The sequence below is a fragment of the Bacillus rossius genome, chromosome 5 (assembly GCF_032445375.1).
Source record: "Bacillus rossius redtenbacheri isolate Brsri chromosome 5, Brsri_v3, whole genome shotgun sequence".
NCBI lineage: Eukaryota > Metazoa > Arthropoda > Insecta > Phasmatodea > Bacillidae > Bacillus > Bacillus rossius.
In genome coordinates, this window is record NC_086333.1 from 54,915,413 (window position 1) to 54,940,675 (window position 25,263).

At 34.7% G+C, this 25,263-nt stretch overlaps 1 protein-coding gene across 1 annotated transcript in view; it reads right to left on the reverse strand.

The window, feature by feature from the left end:
- LOC134531818 (carbonic anhydrase-related protein 10) overlaps positions 1–25,263 on the reverse strand; it is a 717,638-nt gene that overhangs the window by 7,467 nt on the left and 684,908 nt on the right. Inside the window, exons 9-10 of the mRNA XM_063367772.1 lie at positions 21,345–21,476; positions 3,336–3,384 (exon numbers count right to left, since the gene is read on the reverse strand). Coding sequence (XP_063223842.1) covers positions 3,336–3,384; positions 21,345–21,476 — 181 coding nt within the window. The remainder of the gene's footprint in view (positions 1–3,335; positions 3,385–21,344; positions 21,477–25,263) is intronic.

Genomic DNA, 25,263 nt, shown 5'->3' on the forward strand with positions numbered 1-25,263 from the left:
GCTACTCAACGCAACGATTAACACGTAATACTTAGGAGAACTGGAGAAAAAATGGCAAATGCTGTAATGCTAATAATAGGTAACGCTAAATTTAGCACTTATTTCAGATTAAGCATTTCATAATTTTATTTATTCTAAGTAAAGTCATTTGGAATTTTTTAAAAATAATTTTAAAATATTCAAACTGAACAAATACGAGTTTAACCTTTAAAAAAAAGGAATCAGAGTATGTTTCAATGATAATTTTTTGTGAAGCAATCAAGCAATACAATCCACACACTTGATTCACAATTAGTAACGCTAGTAAATCTTTTTTCTATTTGCCAAATGTCCACTGTTGTTGAGGTTGCATATTTGCAACACTTTCAGATAAACCACACATCTCGCACAAAAACACACAGATAAGTTCCCAGTTGAAAAAAATATTTTTGCAATTTATACAGTTTTTAGGTACTCTCGTCAAACTACATATAAGTCTTATTATTGGTTAACACTAAATTATATATTTTACAAAATATATGCAAAATTAGCGTGGCAGAATGTCTAAAAAATGTGTAAATTAATATTTTTTATAAAATTATTGTTGAATTTTTGTATTCTGGGTAGTATTTTATACAATAAAAAATACTTAATTAGTTTATCAAAAAAGTTTCTTAACCAAAAAATTTCTCGGAGCAAAACAAAAACAAATATTTTTTATTTAAAAATAACAACTTTTTTTAAATAGACCTTCTTTTTTTTTTTTTTTGCAGTTCGTTTGTAATATGTTAGAGACCCTAAAATTTCGGGATCTATATTTACTTTCAGGCAAGACGCCTTTCTCAAGGAACAGTTAAACTATAGGTAAGGAAATTTCGCACTTTTGTTTGGTCGCAAGTTAGAATGCAAACTTCCATACTCTTGCACCGTGTTCATGATTGGACCACAGTTATTTGGATACGTCCCTCTGCGCCTAAGAGCCAACGATACCTAGCTAGGAGAGAATTAAGCTAAACAGGTAGTGCCAACTTACAACACACAACAAATTGGTTCTCATTACTAAATTAGCCAACGTAAAATGAAATATTTGTAGAGAAAACATAAGACCATGAGTTTAAGCCTGATGCCAAACAAGTTTGCTATATTTCCGGATCTCAAAATAAAACTGCCAATTAACCAATATAACGACATAAAAATTTTCATTATAAGGAGTTGGAAAGTTTACAATTTGTTACGACTTCTTCTAGGGCATATCAGAAATAGGAGCGGTCCATTCGGAGAGTGGTTTCCGGTAAACAATATGGCGAAATAATAGACAGAGGACAAATATTTTCTCGCGAAAATCATTTGAGAATATAACTGTAAGGTAAAAACATTGTAGCATAGTCTGTTTTTTGGGATTGAATGAGTTTCTTTCACTACATGTCTACCATCGGCACGTAAATCAAAGCCATTCTGTGTGGAAGTAAATACGTCCTTAATGAACCTGCCTAGCCAGTAGTGAATTTGTGTTAGTGGGGTGGGATGATAAGTGCGACGTTCGCTGGTGCTTCTAGCGCGGTATTGGCTCTGAACTGGCTTGCAGTCTTCTCGTTGTGCACAGGGTAGCTATGATATTTGAGTGGTAACCATGACATTAAATAGCGAAGAAACTGAGACGTATATCCCTTGGGTGTTTTCAAGAATAGGTACGGATGTTTCATGTCTAAAAATTACTCCGAGTAAATGTGTCCAAGCCATTTTCACTCTCATAAAAATATAGTTTAAAAACGAAATCTGAAATCCGCCCTGAGAAAATTATGAAGTGATTTTCATAAACAACCACCACTAGGATATCTTGAGCCGCATTAAATTCGCATGGCTTCTTCTGAAGATCTGCACACCTTGTATGTGCCCTTAAAACCCCCGGCCCAATAAGGCAATGGCTTCTCTTGCAGACGACCGCCAATTACAAGGAAGAAACCGCTGGCGCGGTCGAATGTTACTGCACTCTAATGAGGGTGTCTTTTATTTAGCTGCGTAAAACCATGCCATTAATTATAGGGACTTTTGCGGAATATAGGGACTGTAATGTTTCGTGGTATAGGTAATTCAGTAAAAGCCAGACTTCACAGTCTTACAAAGCATAAGCGAGATTAATTGTGAAGTGTTCACTGACTACCTCAACTAGAATGGTAAACTATATATTTTCCATGTACCATTGGGTATTTTCCTACCCAAGAGCATTGGCTGGTAGACTTCTGGGGCATGAATATATTGACGTTTAACCAATCCAATCTCTAGGAATTGAAGATGTTCACGGTTTTAAATACATTTAACTATAGACTTAACAGTCGCCTTAATGGTTTGAAAACCCCCAAGAAATTGGAGGATTCATTTAGTGTCAGGCTAAAAGTCATATCCTGTCTATAACTCAAACATATTGGATTTTCATTGAATGATTTCTTACTGAAAAACGTCTGTTGCTTTAGGTTGATTTGGTATGATTGTCACGCTAGATCTATCTTGTAGTTGATTGGCTCACAGTTGTAAAGGGAAAATAAACAAAGAATTGCAAGTAATGAATATTTGCAGTTTACCTTGTGATCACAATAATATATGAATTTTCTAGGTCTTTAACAATCGGGCAAATTACATCTGTTCTCATGCTGCTGACTTTGTGACGTTTCTACTTGGTAGCCTGTGATTGGATTCTTTTTGGCACGGGGTATTTCATTGATTACGATTCCTCTACATACAATGTCAATAACGTCAATACCAAGACAGTAGTTTAAGTAGCAAAAAATGTAAAACGGTTATTTTTAGCCTATTATTTTAATTCCAGAAATGTTTCCTGTATTTAACAATCATACAAGAAATAAAATAAGAACAAATTTTGACAGTATAACTTTTTAGGGGCGTTATTAAAAACAATTTGCCCGCACCATGCAACGAAATTTTCATAAGGAAGAAAATAAAGGCTACATACAAAAAAGCTACTTACAAATAAATAAATAAATAAATAAATAAATATATATATATTTATATATAAGTTTTTAAAGTTTATACTTTAGTGATTGATAATGAACACTGGTATATATTATTAAAACTTTATTTTATTGATAATATTAATGATTAATAGTTTTATTAACTTTTTCAAAGTGTATTTTTTAAAGAATATGTATATAAATGAGATCAGTTTGCACTTTTGGACACGTAATTGAAAAACATGAGAATGAATATTTACGATGCGCTCGCAGCATGCAGTCTTAACAAGCTTTATGTACATAGGTGATTTGTCCTGTCATAGTGTTTAATGATTTTGTGAAATAATAGTGTCTCAATAGTTAAGACGAAGTAAAACTTTTATTGCTTACCTTTGTAGTATACTTCTCTGTACATACTGGGACAGTATTTGCCACCCGTCTGAAACAAGAGACGCTATTAAAAAATTAAACATACTTGATCAGACACACTATATTATGGCATTTGCCTTTTTTTCTTTTACATTAAAATAAAATGTGAAACTTATGTGAAGTATGTCTCTCATTGACCTTACGAACTGCATGCTGAACAGGCTTTGCTCTTATTTTACGTAATTTATTTGGACTGATGGTCCACACTCTTTAGTTAAACATAAGCATAACATTATATATCAGTATTTATATTTTGTAACACTGCTAGCAACTAAGCTATTATTCTGGCCAGTAAATTTAATATTCAACATTTAATTCACAAGTAATAAATGAAGGAACATTACTATGAAGGTTGAACCACGTTTAAATTTAAAATAATGGTAGAAAAATCCATACTTTTCAGAATAAATGTGGGATAGGAACTCCTCCAAAAAAAAGACGCAATTTAACCAGGATTTTGTTTTGTATGTAAGAAACTTCGTGGACGTTGTCGATAGTCTGTTTGTTTTCTCAGTGAACTCCCTTTAAACCCAAATTTCGCCAATATTCCCACACGTCACCAAACCTCACTGATCTAATGATCTCCTTGTTCAAGATGTGTTTATATATATGTTATTCATAATTATTTACAATGGGAAAACATCTTTACATTAAAAAAAAAAGTTTATGTAGCCCCAACATACTTATTTTTTGCAGAAAAAGTCTGTACTAAATACTTTTGTCTCTGTAGATCTCACCACGTATTTCGATCAATATAGAGCCAACCAATATTTTTTTCTGTATAAAAATCAGGAAGTAATTGATCAATAAATATGGCATTAAACTTTTGACAATTTAGACCCCACTAAATACTTTTCCTAATATGGACCCTATATAATATAATATTTTTTGATATAAACTCAAAAAGAAATTATTTTTGTCACTAAAGACACCATCAAATATTTTTGACAGGAAAAAATGTTTTGCAATACCCTAAGAGTGGATTATTATTGACAGCAAGATTTTACTGTCAACATTAAATGATTTTACTGAGGCTACAATATGTTTACTACCACTGAAAAAATACTTAGTGGATCTATATTGACACAAATAACTCTTACTAGTCCATCCACAAATTGGAAAGAGCCCGTCAGGCATCGACCAGTCCGAAGCTTCTCATCGCTGATCGACTTTGGGCCGTCGGTGTTCGGGGGGGGGGGGAAGGGGCAAGCCCCGCGCGGGCGCTGATGCGACTGTTTACCTGGACGAGTACGTGCGCGCACGTGTGTGCGCCGGGGTCAACGTCTCCCTCTCGCGCAATACGATCCGCTAATTGCCCTGCGACAACACCGCTCTCGCCCCCCCCCCCCCGACCACCACGGCTCAAGTCACGTCAGGGCTGGCCAGGCTCCAGCGGGTCACGTGACGATCGCCAGAAGCGCGTGCTGTGTGCGATAAGGGGAAGGGTTGAGGCTACTATCAACTGTCGAACCTTACAAACCACTCAGCCAACCAGGAGGAAAGAAGCATCTGATCGGCCCACACCAGCAACAAAATCAGATTGAAAGACGTCGGTTTTTTTTGCCCCCCCCCCCCCCCCCCCCCCCTCGGCTACAGCCAACCAGACGGAAGGATGACTCTGATTGGCAAACAGCTACGGCAAACCAGAAAAAAAGCCCCTGATTGGCCTACAACTGCAGCCAACCCTGGAGAAAAGAAGTCTTTGATTGAGCCACAACTGTAACCTTCCAAAAGGAAAGAAGCCACTTATTGGCCCACAGCTACAACGAACCATAATGAAAGAAGCCCCAATCCTCTAATCGGCTCACAAATGCAGCCAACCAGAAAAATAAATATTTGATTGGCCGAAAACACTAACTAAAAAAAATTAAATTAAAGCTTCTGATTGGCCCACACCTGCAGCAAAACCAGGAGAAAATAAGTCCCTGATTGTCTCACATCTGAAGGTAATCAGAAGGAAAGAAGTCTTTGATCAGCCCACGACTGTAGCCAAGCAAAAGGAAAATACATCTTCTGATTGGCCTGCAGCTGCAGCAAATCAGAAAAAAAAAGAAGCCCCTGATGGTTTACAGCTGCAGCCAACCAGAAGAATAGAAGTAACTAATTGGGCCTCAAATGTAGCCTAACAAAATAAACACTCTTATTTTTCCACAGCAGTAGAGAACGAGAATAAAATAATTCCGTGATTTGTACACATTTTCAGCCAACCAGAAGAAAAGAAGTCTGTGATCGGCCCACATCTGTAGCTAACCAAAATTAAAATAAAGCTTCTTATTAGCTCACTCCTGCAGCAAATTAGAAGAAAAGAAGTCCCTGATTGGCCGAAATCAGAATCCCACCAGAAGGGAAGAAGCCTCTGATTGGTCCACAGCTGCAGCCAACCTAAATAAAAGACACCACTTTTTGGCCCTCATTTGCAGCGAACCACAAGAAAATAAGTCACAAATTGGCCCACGGTTGAAGCCAATCAGAAGGAAAGAAGTCTGTGATTGGGCCACAGCTGTAGCTAACCAAAATGAAATAAACCTCTCATCGGCCCACAACTGCATCGAACGGGACGAAGCGAAGGCCATGATTGGCCCACAGCTACAGCCAACCAGAAGGAAATGTGTCTATGATTAGCCCACAGCTGCTGCCAATCAGGGAACACGTGACTCTCAGGCAAATGTTTTAAAAGTAAAAGCACTCCCGAGGCTCTCAGTAAGAGATTCTAACTTTTATGATTGCTTTCACAATGTGATCGAAACTTTTGTGAAATCTTCACTGATGAAAAGTCGAATAACCCACCAGCCGAGAAATCTCATACACTTTTAGTGAAATAATTTTGAAGCGTTATGGCGACGCTGAAAATGTCAATGGCGCTGCCATTTTGATTTCCTAATTAACATTTGATATTTTGTACACAGGGCTGGTTCAAGACTATTAACGATGTTGGACCGAACAATCCAATCAGATTCGTGTCCAGCGAAAAATGAAATTGCAGATGTTTCTCTTTCAATTATCGATAAAAATGGTGAAAGATACACAGAAGACAAAATGTTTTAAAAATAAAATAACTAAAACAATTTTTTAATTAGTGTTTAATTAAAACTTATTTTTGATATTTAAACAGATCAGCTGTCGGTAAACGGCATTTCGTAGGAGTATTTTCGTGATTTAAAAGGAAGTTGATTGGAAAGAGAATGCGTGAACACGATGCTGCCATCTCTGCGAGTCTCAAAAATCTCGAAAATATAGTGGACCCAAGTAATTTATTCGTATGTACTGCTTTCGTGATCATCGTAGAATTTTCACCGCGCATAAGTATTAAAATTAAAACATTATAATTAAACCACTACCTTTTAATATTTCATGCTGTAATTTATAGTCATAAAAATAAATCATGATGACTTATAAACGCATTAATATTTTGACAATCCTATGTTAACATTGAAATGTTAAGATATCTTAGCACTCGTCATACGGTAAATACACAAGATATTGTTAGCCTACCTATTTTCGGCATGTTGAATAAAACAATTCGTTATGAAACTTTACTGTTAAATCTTAAATGTTGAATCAGCTTAATAATGTTAAGGTTTGTTTGTAGGATGTTTTTACAGATTGACTTATGTTTTATAGGCAAAAACAAATATACATACAGCAATGTAACTGTTGGACTGCATCTTTAAGTTTGAAAAACATTTAAAAGATAAGTTCCATGTTAGTAATACTTCAGGAAACCAAAAATCTGTTAAATATTTTTTAATGCCACGTACGTTGCAAAACATTATTCCTGAATAATAAATTGTTGATATTTTTAAAGTTGCGATTATTTTTTAATATGACTATTCCAGTTTATATATGTATTCCAGGATAGTTTCACTACCATAAAGCCTACTTTGACACGAATAACACTAAGCACATCAGTCGATGTTCATATATTGTCACAGGTGTGTCCGCCATCTTGACGACTTCGGCTCGTGGCTATAGCAGTTTCTGCGTGCATGCGCACTGGACTTTCAACCTGTTAAATTTCTGTTGCGTTTATGAGTGATAATTTGATTGCGATTCTGGTGCATAATACAATTTCACCCTCAACGTGCCTAAATAAGTATGACCTCGAAAACGCCGACGATGATAATTCCGGTCTAGGGGGAAATTTCACAGGTTCAGCGTAGAGGCATTTACAAGCGACGCTTTCGGTGCCCCTGTTGTTCGGTTAGCGCTGAGAAATTAATGGTACCATGTCGTTAAACATAATTGTAGCTAGTTTTTTTTTTTAAATTGGGGAAACTTTTCTTTAGCAGTTTTCCTTAAAATTATTGCTTTTCGTATATTTATCACTCTCGGCGTTATTTTAAATAATTCTATGATAAATTTCGTGTCCGTGTTTCGTATTATAAGTTTATTTGCAAAATAAGAACGAATGAATTTTCTCGTTACCGAGGTTAGATGTTTACACATCACTGCCTTTAAAGCTCAATTAAAATCTAATTGGCTGCCAAAATACTTAGAATTTAGAAAAATTTTGAAAGGCTAGATAAAATTAGATTAACCTATGTCTGACCGACACATCTCGTTACCAGAGTGGTTCCGAGAACTCCGCGCGATAAACGACCGTGTGGTGGATTTTAACTCCCCCCCGTCTCCCCCTCTCGCACCGTTATATCACCCATGTTATAGAGTGACCTCGGCTTCGAAACGCTTTGTGTGCGCGCGCGGCGATGATTGACAACCGCCGGCCAATCACATCGGCGTCCCTTATCGTGCAGCGCCGAACCGCCAAACCTCGCGAGCACACCGCCCTGAACAAGTGCACACCGGTATCGCGCGCGCTTCGAAGAAGTTTTGATCGGATTCTATGACGGTATGATAGGGTCTTTGCTTTGGTTGGAAGGTAGGGGGAGCAGGGTAGTTCTGGGAAATTTTCAAGATATACACATACTCTCGAGGTTTCGGTAACTCCAAAGATTACAGTGCGCTCCAAACCATTTCAATATCAAGACCGTGTCAGTAAGTTTCACTCGTGCAATGCATGACCCTTGCATCATAATGCTTTACGGGCGCGATGCAACACGGCCACAGAAAACCTTTGGTCGGTATTTTCGTGTTTAAAACACTTCATTATTAACTAATTTTGACGAACATGTATAATATATTGACGCTCATCACTGACTCACTGACTGACACTGGAACGCTGTGAGATAGCGCCTACCTGCAGAACGCCAGCATGCGACGGGAAGTCACCCACCAGGAGTCTGAGGCCAACATTTTGCAGGTAGCCGCATCTGCTGTTTTACACACATTTACACTTAATATTTTTCTGTAAGAGTTGAAGACGTCCATTTGAATTTTTTACAGACTGATGGTGCTAGAAGTAAAAGAAAATATTTTCATAAATTTGTAGATATTCAATTATTATTTACTTTTAGAATTCGTTTAATAAGCTTCGCAAAGTAAGTTTTCAATTTGATCCTTTAAATCAATTTTGATTATGTAAGTGTTTTGTTATAATTTATTTAGTATTATTAAAGGGACAATTAATACGCAATGTATTTTTTTCAAGAGATGCTTAATTGAAAAAAAAATTACAAAATATATTGTCAATCATTTTATTTAAAATAAATAACTTTCATTTGCACAATATTAAAATAAATTCAATTTTTAGTAAATTAAATTAAAGTGTTTGTTTTGTTAATGATTTTCAAGGGACTCCATACAATTAACTAGTGTTGAATAATCGAGGAAATAGTTCTAAAATACATATTTGTTCATTCCCACAGCAGAAGAAATATCTTTCTCCACTTGAATGAACAATTACGAACACAACTGTTGTATAAAACAAAGTCTATCATTTTCCCGAAAAAAAATTGTTTAAAAGTAATTACGTTCGTAAAAGTAGGCTTTTATGAGAGCGTTTAGAAGACTTTCTCAGTGCAATGAATTGTAATGCTAGATTGTAATTTTTATTTTAGATATTTTGTTCCTTTTTAAAATAAGCAGTACTTGGTCATTAAAAATGTATTACATTCACATGACAAACATAATACGATTATAATTTTTTTAGGATGTAAATATGTTGAAACGACATTAATCCAGTTATAAAGGGGCTTTTTTTTTTTCAACTTTCGATGTGCTATAAATGAGAGGAATTTACATAACATTATATTTTTACTGCAATTAGTTCAGCTGGGTCTTACTTATTTTTCTACAAAATCGCCAAAACGATCGAGGCATTTGTCATATCGTAACACAAGCTTCTCGGTGCCTTCTTCGAAGAAGTTAGCCGCCAGTGAATAGAGATACATGGCCAGCGCCTGGATCTCACTCTCACTCACGACGCCGCTGTGAGGCGGGTGGACTAATCACGCGGCGCACTGGCTTTCGTATCAAAACTTATCGCAAGTTTTGCGAATAGTGGGCAGAATGCGCCGCACTATTAGTCCACCCGCCTCACAGCGGCGTCGTGAGGGAGAGGGAGATCCAGGCGCTGGCCCTGTATCTCTATTCACTGGTGGCTAACTTCTTCGAAGAAGACATCGAGAAGCTTGTGTTACGATATAACAAATGCCTCGATTATTTGGTCGATTATGTAGAAATATAAATAAGACCCTGATGTAATTTTGGTGATAAAATTATTATGTTATGTAAATTTGTCTTTTTTTATAGCCCATCAGAGGTTAAAAAAACATAATATTTTAAAAAACAGCCCTCTTATTTTAAAATTGTATAAAAACCATCCATTTATATCTTTATAATATTAAACATTGCATTAAAAATAACGTGTTTGTAAATAGAACTCATGGTATTCTGAAAACTGAACTAAACATACGTTCTTAGAAAATCACTATTTTTCGTTTATACATTTTGTTTGAACTTTTTTTTAGTTTTTATACATGCATTAACCTCTACTCTATTTACTTTCTATATATTAACATTCTACTTTATTAACTTTCTTATTAATGTAGTACAAAAATGGAGTTGTCATGACTTTCCAGCACGCTTGTGCATTAAACCTGCATTGAACCTTTATTTTTTCAAAAAATTCATGTTCACGATTACTTTGTTTGAAAATTGTTTTGGCTACTTATTACATTTTTTAAAATAAAATGTTAAAAACTTTATTTCTCATTCATTTAAGTTGGAAAAAACGAACTAGAGAGCCACTTATTTTGTTTATTTTATGACATTCTAATATAGACATTCCACTAGAAAAAAACATCCTATAAAGCCCTGCAGTTGCAGACTGCACAAATCAATTTTATTTTATTTCATCCTGATATCTCTTACAGGTAACTAACTTCAGTCTGGCTACAAAGATAAATAAAACTAGGGAATATTCGATTATGGAACAAATTTGTCAAATAGACTAAAACAGCATCAAATTATTTAGGTTTAAAAGATATAACTATTATTAATCTGGTCTATTTTAACATAAAAATAATGGGGTGTATAAAAATAAATTTAAAATTTCAAAGATTTAAAGACACATTCAATAAATATTTTAATTTCACCTAAAATAAAAAAATAAACTCAATAAAATTTTAAACAACCAATTAATGATTGTGGCGTACAGTACGGAATATTCCCAACATTTTCCTGGAACGATTTCATGAATACATGGGAAACTGAAATCAGTGAGATTAGACTGGATTCAAACGTAAGAACACGGGTCTTCTGGTCTGCGAGTCTAGGGTCTTACCACAGCGCCACATTGCTCCATCACGAAGAAAATAAATAGGGTGAGTAACTGCACACTAGAAATTCTTGAACTTAGAGGACAGCTTTTGATTTTGTACTCACAAACAAGGTGCTACTCTGAGGGTAGGGAACGACAACTTTTAGCATTACTGACAAGCCCTATCGTGTATGGCCAGAATGGACCAAGCGTAAATACATAAATACACTATGAAATAAATAAAATTGAAGTATCTACCTGAGATTTTCGAATTACTTTACCTATTTTTGTGTTAGTAAATGAGATACGTACCTAAAACAAAACTAATATTTAAAAAAATCCTGTGTTCGTCTGTACAAAATAAATAAAGTAAAAATAGCCTTTCATAATAGATTTAAATTCAAATGAGTTTTCATTATAAAATCCAGGACTTAAAAGGTTTTATTTTTGTGATATCTCAAATGGTTACGAAGATTTTATGATCATTATGTACCAATATCTAATAGGAATTATTATGTCTATTTCGATTTTTAGTTAAAAAAAACACACAGAATTAGATTTTTGAATTGTAAATTAATACACAAAATCAATGAAATTGTTGGTTTTTTAATAAATAAATTTAAAGGAATTACTTAAGTAAAAGTGGATTATTAGTTCCTTTCAAATTATTTAAAGTAATTCTTAAGATTAGATTACTGTAGTCAACTTGGGAGTATTTGGGAGTTTCAGAGTTAGTGATTACTTTAAGTAATACGAGAATAATCGAGTTAGTAATTGAACTAGATAGTTTGAGATTGCCCCTGAATGTAAAACAAAAAAAATATGGTTTTCAGGGAAAGTTTCATTATAACATTTAAATAAGGGTACATATTAATGAACAATTATTTTCTTTCCACCTTTACCGTCTTAGCATCCTGTGCGTATTATTCTCTCCACATGTGCAAAGTCATGGTGACAGCTACAGTAAATATCAGTCGGGAAATTCTAGGGACACTATGAAGCTCACATTGGTTACTAGGCTCTAATTAATTTTATTGAAATGACAATTGATGACAAGTTACTGGTAGTGTTTTTATGTTCTCGGTGACAATTAAAAAAAAATTTGCAACAAACGTGCTTCTTGTTTCGAGACTGTAATGCTTGCCTCTGAACAACAACATGGCAACAAGCGTTGAATGAAAAAAAAGTGTTGATTTTACACGCACCGGGGTATATAAAAAACCTTTCGGTAACAACAGAGATAGATAGAGAGAGGGGGGAGAGAGAGAGAGAGACTGGTTCGTAAACATTTGATTTGTGACGGAGTTTTATTTGAAACCTGCACTGCCCCTTGTCCAAACAATGGATAGGTTAAAACCCGTGTTCCCCTCCTCCCCTTTCCCCCCTGGTCTAGATTAACAAGGGCGGTGTTGTTTAGAGTAATCTGCGCGTGAAGCGCCGGGAATGCGGGTTCGGTCACCGTGCCAAATATTTGCGAAACGAATAATTGCAACACTCCAATGATTTAAACGTTTGGAAATTATTCCTGCTTCTCCGATATTGCTTTACAGAGTGCATTTTTCAAACCCGTATACATTCAACAGCCATAATTTTCGAGATGCTCAGGTAATACCACGCTAAAAAACAGAATTACTATTTTTTTTTAAAATTTGAATTCACGAGCAAATACGTTGGTATCGTGATACATGACACCGGCCTTTTCACGAGATTTTTTTTTTTGACTGCCAGCTTCTGTGCACATATGAGCGATAATTTTATTTCATATTAGATAAACCCGTCCACGCTTCGATGTGGCTCAGCCCGAAATTAAACGAATAGGAAAGTAAATCAAAGTATTCTAGCGAACATAGATTCACGAAGGGGAAAAAAAATCAATTTAATACACTGCTTTGCTTTGCTGTGGCTATGCTGTGGAATAAAAGGAATGGAAGAATTTTTTCACATAAAATTCTTTTTTTTTTAATGCCACTGGATGGACTACATTTTTTTTTGCTTGCCGTTTTTTGCATAAACATAAATATCAGAGGGTTTACCGACTCTTGTAAATGTGACGTATAATTTCCCTGAGAGAAGCATTCGTTTTCCAAATTCAAACCACACACTTGCAAATATTGTCCTTGCGCTTTATTGATAGTCATAGCGAAGGAAAGGCGTATTGGTACAATCAGAATTGTTGCTTCAGTTAGATTGTTTATAATTTTTTTAACTACCAATCGTCTGTCGTTGCATAACTTTGGCTGATTGATGTTTCAGAGTAATATAATTGTCACGCAAATTTTTAAATCCAAAACGTGCGACGGTAATCAAATAACTTCGAGTGAATTGAGAAATTCCGTTAGAAAATGCATTACTTCACCTTTGGTTTATCACGGATTCAATGGATTTGTATGTCACTGTTTTACCTGTGATTCTGTTTAGAATAATATTGTTCATTTCGTTTACGTCGAAATTTTTAGCCGCTAGAACGGCTCTTCCACTTAACCATGCGTGATGTAGATAATTCGTTTCGATGCTTTGGAAAACCTTGTCTACTAATTCTTCTTTTGAATTCACGATATTGAAAAAAATAAATTGAAAAGTGATTTTTCCTGGTTATAGATTTGTAGATACAGTGCAGTTACTGACCTCGAGTAATTGTCATGAAAATAAGTCAGCTGTTGGATCGGTTTGAAGCTGAACTATCACATTTGTTGGTAAATGCATATCTTTTTGTCGTTTCAAACATGTATTAAATTCATCAACTAGTGTTGAGCGAAGTGTAACTGGGTTTGCCTTTAAAGTCACAGGAAAGTATTACCAATGCTCCGTCAAATAAAACTTGACTATTTCGCTATTCTTTTAATGTATCGTCTAATGTTTCCAATGCTTTATTGTGAGCCAACTCGTAAAACGCGTACTATGGAAGCGAAAATAAAATACAGCAGTACAAGTCATCTTTTTTTTTCGTGCGTGCATTGAAAAGAGAATATAATCATTCCGTGACGAGTCTAATCTCCTTTCTCGCTGTACTTTCCAGAGATAATTAGCTTCTAAACTACATATTAGCACAATGTGAATAAAACCTATAAAAGTTATATTAAAAAAACTTATAGGCTATATATTTTTCAAAAACACTCAGACCCTTATATTTTTATTTCCATCCGAACACCAGAAATTCCAACTTCACGCTTCTTACTTTGAAAATGACGGACTTCCCGGAAAACTTTCAAATTTTTATTTTTTATTTTTTTGATACTTCAACTATAAAAACGCTCGCGTATTGAAATAAAAAGGTGTGTTAAAATTTCAAGTCCATCGATCGACTACTTTTCGAGTTTTGCGAGCACAAACATATGGAGGCTGAATTTATATATATATATATATATATATATATATATATATATATATATATATATATATATACATACAGGTATAAATAGGTGATAACAGCACCTCACTTATATAATTACATTTGAAAATATAATTTAACGTAACTTGTTATTCAATTGCAGAAGACTCCCTGCGGATGGTGCATGCAGTGAGCTGCAGCGAGAGTAACCGTAGCGGTACATACCACCTCCAACTGCACATGCGCAAGGATTATGTTGCTACACGTGCTTCCGTTGGAGGTATGCACCGCTATGTTTACAGCCTTGCTGGAGCACACCACGTGCACCAGCCGTGTTCAAGCGCTTTTTTCAAATGAAAATATTAAAGTGAGGTTATGTCATACATTTTAGGCACTTTATAAAAAAAGAGTGAATATTTACGATGCGCAAGCAGCATACTACAAATATTGATAGGATGAAAAAGGCTAAATACAAATAATACGTAAGTAAGGTTATGTTATACTTCCTGGTGTATATTATGAAAAACATTATGAGTGTGATGAATTTATAAGATACCTGCGTAGTAAACACTGAAATATTTATACGATAAAAATAGGCTACATACAAATAAATTATATATGTGCATCTAAATAATATTATTTAGTAATTGATATTGAATATTGGTCCTCACAAATTTTTATTCCCTGGAAAGATAATAACAAATACAAAAGTAACAAATATGAGTTTAATTCAAACCATTTTATATCCACACTTCCATGTCTATTTTGCTGTAACTTTATTTCTTCCTGATATACAAGTCCTTAATGTGTATTTATATGGTATATTTTTATTCATTATAATTTTTATTATTAATTTTACAATATATATATATATATATTTTAAATTAATTGTAGCCTATATCACTCAGGGAAAACGTAACTTCGTAATAGTAAAAGAATTGTCAGAATCGGATCAGTAGTTATAGAGTTTACCCTTTATATACAAACATAGACTTCCTATTTATAATAGCAGTGTAGATGATTCTGGGAAACTGAGTTTGAGCCACACACATAGCATTGTATTAAAAATTATTCAACCTATAGTTTTTAAATGCAATAAAAGTTAATCATATCTGTTCCACTTACAGCGAAAATTTTTCAGAAATAGTAAATGCTACAAAACCAAAAATCACTGTTATTTCCTAGATTTATTTAAAACTAGAATAATGAATGACAATTAAACACTCAGTAATCAAATTTTGAGTGAAGGTTTTTTATCGATAAAAATTCATGTAAAACTAATGTATGCACTAAGAAACCAAATTTACGTGATAGTAATTATTTAACTTAGAATTGTAAAAAAAACTCATTTTTGCATTAAATTGTTACCTTTTTGATTATAACATTTTCTTTAAGCACTGTCTACTGCATTATTTTTTTTATCTGTACAATTTTACAGCATAATAAAATTTTGAAAATTTTTTTCCCTAGTTTAGTTAGTGAAAAACATTTATGTGATCTAAATAACAAGTTTTTAACTATAAACTTAATACTTTGGTGTGTGCTGTAAAATTCTTAGCATCGAACTTTTTGCAAAATGTTAGATAGTTGCTTCTTAAGTAAGGATATATGCTACTAAGTGCATTAACGAGAGTTAATCAAAAATATATAGTTTATTACACATTTTATTGCATACTTCTGACTTCTTAATACCATTTTCAAGAAAATTCTTAAAAAAATTTAAATAAGAAATTTTTTTAAATATGTACTAATACGCTAGTTTTAATAACACGTCTGCAAATGAGTACTTTAAGAAGTACCATAATTTCCGCAATTGATGTGTCAAATCTATATATAAATTGATGGTGGTATATATGACGTTGATAAACCCCAACATCGTTTGACCGATCATAATGAAAGTTGGTACATCTGAGGGTTTTATCGTGGAAAAGGAATTTATGCTTTCCATTTGCTATAAATCACCGCTAGATGACGCCGCAGCGCATCAACTTCTAAACTGTTCAGCCGATCGCCATGTGCAATGGTATATTGTGATTTTAACAGTTCTTAATCCTCAATAATAACAAAAAGTGTTTGTGACTGTAATAAAATGACATAAAAATGACATAAAAACCATTAATTTGAGATATTTTGAGATATATAGAGGTAAATAAAAAAACACATGCAGGTCAACGTCTGCTGGGTTCTGCTAGTAATATTATAACTAGACAAGTTTGCTTCATTATAAAATAATTTTTGAATAATATTTATGACATGATTATATGATATTTTAATAACAGCAGCTAAATAAATAATTTCTTATATCAAATTCGGTAAATTCTTATTTTAAACGTTAAAGCGAATAATTTAGGTTAATTTAGTAATCGGATTCTTGATAATTTATTAACTGTAAGAAAATATCATTGAAAAATTGTTAGACATGAAAAATGAAAATAACATGGTAGTCCCCTCATAATGCTTTTGTTCAAAATTAGTCTAAAAATGATTTGCTATAAATTAAACACAATGTTTTTGCTATAAATATTTTGACAACAGGCTCTGGTATTTGTGTTTTAACCTTAATAGTTTATCCCGCTTAATGAAGTTTAAAAAGTTGTTACATCTCAATTTATTACCTAAGTAGGAACCATCGAATAAAAATATTATTTTAAATAATTTTTAAATGGTTTTTCTAATGAATGTTTTGAAGGAAAATATTTAGTAAAATTATTTTATAGTGGTTTAAAAATGTATGTAGTTTATGCTTGGATATCGTATTTTTGCGGTTGTTATAGAATACTGTATAGTTAATTTCAATTATTACGAACAGTTTAAGTCCTAAAAGTAAATCCAAACTACTTCTAACGTTGACTGCAGCAAGAGACATAGCTAAGGAATCAAAGACATGTACGCTGACAAAATTCTAGCGCCGATTTGGGTAGCGCCGTGCAAGAAAAAAATTATATTCTGAGTAATTCAAAATTTTTCAAAAAATTGAAAGGTGATAAACACAACTAAACAAGCACAAATATCATTACTATATATACACTATATATACTGAAATGTTCAATCATCTGGTACGCGTCTTTCCGGAAAATATTCTCTGGTACAATCTCTGTGCTTCACTTGCACTGCCGTCCAAATCTATTGATTCATGAAGGCATCTATATCTTTTGAGATCCACAACACAAATAACGACAGTTGCTGTCGACTGCGCTTTTATTTCGTTTTCTAGAAAGCACCCTTTAGCGCTTCACCATTTGAGTTCCGAGCAAACATTGCTTGGTTATTCGAACTTGTAACTTTGCGTTCTACTACCGCTTAAAGAATTTTGAAAATTGCTGTATAATGGCTGTGGACACGAATGACAAACGAGCTGAGGTACAAATTCTGGCAGCCATTAACTTTGCCGACTTGCTAGAAGACGTAATCAGCCAGGAGAGACAAGCAAAGAAGGCGCATTGGAAGGACTCCTGACCCATAAATCTAGACGACACGTGTTCAATGTCCCGGCCCAGCGAAAACTTATTTCTGTTCCGCTCTCGGCAATTACTGTGATGATTCCCGTGTTACTTTGATTCCATTTTTTTTAAAGATTTTGGCTGTCTATTAGAAAAGATGGAATAAAAAATCTGATTATCATCGAGGAAATTAATCTCACGTGGATGTTGGAATTATTAAACGGTTGCCTACTATCCATGGTGAAATCCAAAGGTGTAAAGCTTTCTCTCTTTCTGCCTCGTCCGAATGTCTTTTCAAGGTATATGGCATTCAAAATAAATAGTATCCTGGCACGAAATAATCGTACATCAGCACAAACATATGGTATACAAAATAAAACTTGACTCCATATTTGATTATTTTAATTCAAACACGCAAATTGCACTTCACTATCAGGGTTTTCGTTCAATTCTTTTTTCTGTGCGGTATTAATTCTGTATTTATCTGAAATCTTACACGCGATTTCCAAATATTCTGACATTTTCGAACTTAAAAGTTGTAAAGCACTAAAAAAACAAACAAATATTTCGAATTTGAATTAATGACGTCTTGTGCTATGGAGACTTTAAAGGTGCCAAGCTAACCGTTAATTCAAATTTTCCAATGATGGTAAACATAACTATACCAGGCGTGGAAACATCAAACGGACGAATTGAGATTTTACATCTCGTTGACATAACGAGGAGTGATAAAAAAGATTTATAGCAGCATCTGCTGACTATATCAATTATTTGAAGTAATAAGCCCCATAACCTGATATGAAAAATTCAGTGTCCATTTTGAACAAATTGTGACTTGTCAGTCATCTTCCACAGCCGGAAGAATGAGGACGTGGTCCGTGTCTGTCGAGCTTCATGGACCCGGAAATTTCGCGGAATCATCTGGCTTCAGGGTAGAAGTCAAAGTCTTCAAAGTTCTCAACCCACATTTGCTCTCCCATTGGTTTACTTCTAAGCGAGAAAATTTTTATCCTTGATAAATGGCTCTAGCTGATTCGCTTACTTATTTTACAGCTGGGCATCGCTGGCCCACGGTCGTACAAATAATCATGAGCACAGTGCGAGACCGTGAGTGTTTGCATTATGGCGTGAGAATAAATGAAAGCGCATTTTCGTTTTTCTAATCACGGATTTCGAACAACGCGATGACATTAAATTTTGTTTGCGAAACGGAGACCAGAATAGAAAGTAACGCTACAATAAAAAAATAGTTTTAGACACTATTACCGACACGCAGAGGGCCACGATAGAGCAGCTAAAGGCCCTTACAGAAATTCTTCCAATCATGGAATCAACATTGGGATAGGTGTGCATCGCTATACAAAGAGAAGGGGTTAGTTCAGAATTGATGCAAGCTTAATGATTGTTCGTTATAAAATCATTTGCCGTATTTTTGATCACACTTTGTTGGGTCATTAGAGACGGGGAGCGATGAAGTGTGGTTGATGGCGCAGTCATGGAATGAGTAGATGATTGGAATGGGAGTTCCCCGAGAAATCTGGCTGACTATTTGCAGCGACCCACCACACCGTTTCTCACTTTAGAAAACAATCCCAGATTTGACTTACAAAACTCCTTAGTGGTAGGCGAACCATCCGTCTACTCGACCACTGCGCTGCTAAACACCATACGGGAGAGCAAAAATCACTGCACTGTAAATATTTTTGCAAATAAAAAACGGAATAGAAATGAAAACTTACAGATATTTAATATTTGTACATTTACACGAATTATTAACCCGGGATTTATGCTTCGTGTTTCTCAGTAACTCCAATAGTTAAAGTTTTTTTGCCAACCGTTACCTGAATAGTTTTCCAGAAACAACTTCGCACATAACAAGCACGATAAAACAAAATAGTCAAATGGTTGAATATTCGATTATCTTCACCATGGTTTAAAAAAAATCCTGAATGAAGTATCAATTAAAATAAAAAATTATGCGCTAATTTTTTTGAAGAATTCTCGGTAATATCTTGAAAAAACATATTTTATAATAGTAAAATAACCATAGCCATGTTTTGAACAAATTTACAATTTATTTTTTGTAGTGTTACAAACTATTTCTTGGTGACTATTTTCCAAAGGAATCTTTTGTGAATGTACAGAAACAAAAATTTTTCTGTGTGAAATGGTATTAGAAGCCAAAACAGTCCCGAACAAACAAATTAATCTCACAGCTTGCTCACGCAAATTCGTGGTAGGAAAAATTGTAGTGTGTTTAACTGTTAACACATTTCAATACGATAGTCTATACGTGTGTAACCCTATTCTCCCGAAAATAAAATAAAGATTGAGGTTTTTCTATCATATCCTAAATATTATTTATAGCAATAAAAAGCGCCTGATCCCAAGTCCACTGATTAAATAAAAAGAGACAGAGACGTCACTCCCATGTTGACGAAGGTTCCTTAGTGCATATTCGTTTTTGAGGGTGTTGAGTGGGTAGTAGGTGTCCGTATCCGTACCAACCTCATTAAATAAAACTGGGGAAAAACCCATCAAATAATATGTTGTAAATGCATTATCAATATTATTAAGTGTCTGTGTCCTGAATGCTAATGTAAATAACTATTATATTCATGTTAAAGGTTTAGTTTCTCCGTATTATCGAAGTACATTTTATACCAAAATATTTCTTGTACGGTTATGCAGAGCGGCATTTTTGTAGATTTTTTCTCGACATAGGTCAGTTTATAATCTCTTATTTCGGGGAGAATTTTGTTTATAACTCTTAACCATCATCTTTTCAGGGGCATTTTCATATTTCCAAAATAATTCGACTACAAAATATCCTCGTTATCTAGCTACAAAAGCTACAAAAGTATACAAGCGCCGAAGGCTATACACAACTACCACAAAAAATTAGTTTAAAAGTGTGACCACCATTTAGGAAATTTTATGTTAGTCAATAACAAAGGTGATGATTTGGATACATTAAAATAAGATAGCTTCGTAACCATTAAACATTAAAAAAAATATAGATAATGCTATAGAAAAACAATTATTTTTGGTCTAACATAAAGCATATTTTTGAAACATGCGGGTCGTGTTATTAATGTGAAAAGTTGGTAACAGCACAACGTTTAATTTCAGAAACGCAACTATCCAGTGACCAAACCAGTGAATCTTAAGGTTTCTCGGAACCTTGACGAAGAACGTGCGCTCACGTTCTGCTCCCTCCTCTTCTCAAACATCTTGATGGATAATAGAAATTTTTTTTGGATGATAATAATATTACCAATTTACAACATGGCGTACGTGATGTCATGATTCAAAATTGGCGGAGAGTTCTGAAAAAAAAAAGGAAATGGTGGTTGTGACGTCATAATTCAATATGGCTGAATCCGAGATTTTGGCCGGGTCGAGGTCATCCAAGATGGCCGCCGCGACGTCAGGATCCAAGATGGCGGTCGCTCACTGCCTGCACCGCAGCACCGCAGCTCCGGAGCCTTGAGCCGCTGGGAATGAGGAGGGGGGGGGGGGGGGGAGGCGGGTACGCTCACCTGCTTCACATTGAAGTCGATGTTTGTCCTGACGGGTCGGTGGTGCAGCGGCTGCGGCGGGCGGTAGTTGTTCCCGAGGGGCGCCTTGGGGTGTTTGCCGTCCCCTTGCGTCAACCTGCGGAGGGCGTGCAGCTGCGAACACACACACAACACAGGCGCAGCGTCAGAGCATTGTTCCTGCTGGTCTCTGGTTAACAGTCGCAGTTCGCTGCCAGCCATCTCCAGCCTAGAGGTGCACGCGGTATTACGTAACAACTACTAAATAGACCAAGTTTTGTTTCAAAATAACACCTTTTGATGTTAAGTGTTCGACCCATCGGTACTCCATTAGATGATTCACATATTCAAAGTACTGGATGTCCAAAAATGAATGTCCCAGGTTCAATGGTATACAATAACAGATTTATTTAGACTATTTACAACAAATCATGCATCAAATTGACAATAAACTAACTTATTTCTTCTAAAAAAAATGTTCTATATGTGCTCCTTTTAGTTATACGGCACACATACAACCTAAAATCCAATTCTTCCCACATTTTGGTTAACACGTCCGGCTGTGTCTCAACTCTCGCAAATCATTAGTTAGCGATGGAACGTAGACACGAAATTTTATAAAGCCCCGAAGAAAAAAAAACAATCGCATGTCGTTAAATCAGGTGAACGTGGAGGCCAGCGAAAAAGCGCTCTGTCGTATTGATCATTACGATCCATCCAATGGTCAGGTATATCGAAGTTCAATCACTCTCGTACGAAGAGATTCCAGTGGTGTTCTATAAGTTCATGAGGATGTACTGACCACCAGATACGAACATTATGGGTATTTTCCTTCCCACTTAGTTGAAAAGTTGACTCGTTGCTGAAAACCACACGACCAAGAAAGTCACTTTCCCGCTCAAACACTTGAAGTGCAAATTTACAACGTACAGCATAGTAATCTGGCTTTAAAGCATACAGCAACTGTGACCGGTATAGACGGGTGTGTAAACGTGTTCTTAAGACCTTCCACGCGGTTATCTTTAGCAAATGAATTTCAAGACATGCTTTCTGAACGTATTTCTTAGGACTACGCGGGTAAGATGCTCTGACACGGTCAACATCCTATACAAACATTTTGGTTGTACCGTGCTTTACCCTTTACAAAAATTATCAGGTCGTTTTGAATTGCCTATACCATCGGCGGATGTTTTTGCCATATAGTGGATCACAATTTTACATTAAACGAAACGCACGTTGAACTGAAATTACGATAAACGATATTACTCTTAGCAAATTGCAGAAATCAAAACGCTTTATGCTCAGGAGTCGCCATTTTGCGTAGGTGGTTCTGCAAGCGAGAAAACAACTAAGCAGTACTCGCGCGTGTGGTTATCTAAAACTGTTTGAGTTACTCTTTAATTGTGACTGTTTAGTATCATCTTTGGATTATTTTATCTGTCAGTAACTAACTAATGCGTTGCAACGCCTCAATCAATTTTTTTTGTAATTCGTTTTAAATAGGTTTCATATATACAAAGCATCTCTATATCTCTCTATACCTCCCTTTATATCTCTCTATATCTCTCCCTTTCTCGCTATAAATCTCCCTGTATACATCTCTCCATATCTCTAACAATATATCTAAATCTATATATCTCTCCATAGCAATATCTCTCTATCCTCTCTCCATTTCTCCACCTATATCATTCCATCTCTCACTCTATATATATCCTCTATATCTCTCCATCTTTACCTCTATTTCCGTATGTCTCTCTAGCTCTCTATTTATCTATCTCACTATTATGTCTCTATATTTCTCTATATTTCTCTATCTATCTTTATCTCCTTCGAATCGCGTGCTACCATTAGTACCTATTCGGTCCATAGAAAAGAGGAATTGGTATTAAATACTTACTCGCAATTAACCAAAACTACTCACGCGTCATATTAAATTTCCATGGATATGCAGAAGGCATCAACAATGAAAAAGCCCGTTGCCATGTAGAGGAATAAAGCTTTCAGGGTTGGTTTTATCGAAATCTCACCTAGACAGTGACATTTCTCTTGTTTTAAAGGTCAAGTGTGCAAAGTTTCAACTTAATTGGATGAAAGTTGCGTGAGCGCGTAGAATACGAACAAACAATTTTTTTTTTAAATTTTATAATGTGTTGTCCAAGGTCTTTTTTCTTTATTCACAGTTATTGTTGCTACTGTCTCTTCGTCTTTAGACGACTGTGTTCGTCTGTGCTACAATTATTTTTTGACTATTTTCTTCCATAGAATTTTCTGTGTTATTTTTTGAATTCACATATTTTGAATTGTTTTCTGTGTGTTTTGCATATCTATTTTTCATGTGTGTTTTTGATGTTTCTTATGACATACACAGTAATCAGCAATGGCGTGGATCAAAAACTTTATCTTTAAACATGCTTCACTTAATTGTTCAGCTATTAATGACCAAATGCTAGGAATTTAACTGTTCTGTGTAAAAGCTGCAAAAATATGCTCCGTTCAGAGATATATTTTACGTTTTGTATTTTTGAAAATTTTCACTTGCTCGCATAATAATAAAACTAATAATTACGTATGCACTGAAGCTACAACAAATTCGATTACATCATCTGACAGATTTTTATTCCAAATTATTAGATTCAGTTAAAAACATTTGCAGAATAAATTTACTGGATTAAAAAAATTACCTACATCTCGTTAATAGAACAAAAACTTCTTAATATAATGAACTTTACAATGGTGTAATCAAAATAAATCAACGGTTGAAGTGGGATCAGAAAATGCTGACAAATTGTTTGATAACGTGGTTGAAATTAAATTTGTTTGGACCTGTACAAAGGTATCCATTCATTAGACTGCAATGTGCAGAGTGATTAGCACTTACTTCCTCTTTCCATTACACGTCACAGGTCTTGAGGGCTCTCCTTGTTTAACATGTGCTATGGCGAACAGGCAGGTATAGTTAAATTGTAAATTAAAAATTCCGATAAAATAACAACAGGTTTTTGCTGAACGGAAAAAGAAAATATTTTCTTTTTATGTTCAGCAAAAACCTGCATCTATTTAAATAAACTATTTATCTCTTTAAGGCCATTTTAGGTACATAAAATCAAACTAAACTAAACAACATCGTTCGAGCAGACTCAATTGGGCACCAATGCGCCGTTCACTCTGTGCTACGAACTAAGAGCTGCTCCCAAACAGTGAAGACGTGCTTTTTACCAACGCCACCTCAGCCAAAAGATGATTTAAGTTAATTCAGCGAGAAACTAGCCCGAAAAGGATATCCAATCTCATTCGATACTTAATCAATCTGTCGTATCAACAAAACCAATAAATTTTCCGATGCCATTCATTTGCATTTACAAATTATATTACACTCTTTTTTCATGCAAGTGTCCATATTTAAAGTTAATCCATTGGCAGTAACAGAAAAATATGAAATTGCGAAGACAGTATTTAGCTGGCTAAGCAGATAATTGTTATTTTTATATCTTACTATACTTATTTATTATATATATTAAATGCATATTTTCTTATATTCTTATAGGAAACTTATTTTAAAATATAATATTACTTTATTTACTACGCGTAATTACTTGTATATTTTCTATTTTATTATATTTACAACAATATAAATTTATAGTATAATATATGCCATAAGGATGTATGAAAGGTCGAGAACGACTCGTACTTTCATGAATGGCTGCATTGGCGATCCTGCGAGGATCACATGCAACAATTCGGAAGGTCAACAAAAATAAAAAAAGGCTGACATTATTTAAAAAGCAATTTAAGGATTTTTTTTATAAAGGCGTAATAATGTATTCAGAAATATCATACGAGAGATGTGCAATAGCTCAGCTTCTTTTTACACCATAGTCTCTCGTAAGTGAAATTGTCACACTGACCGGAAATGCTTACAGAT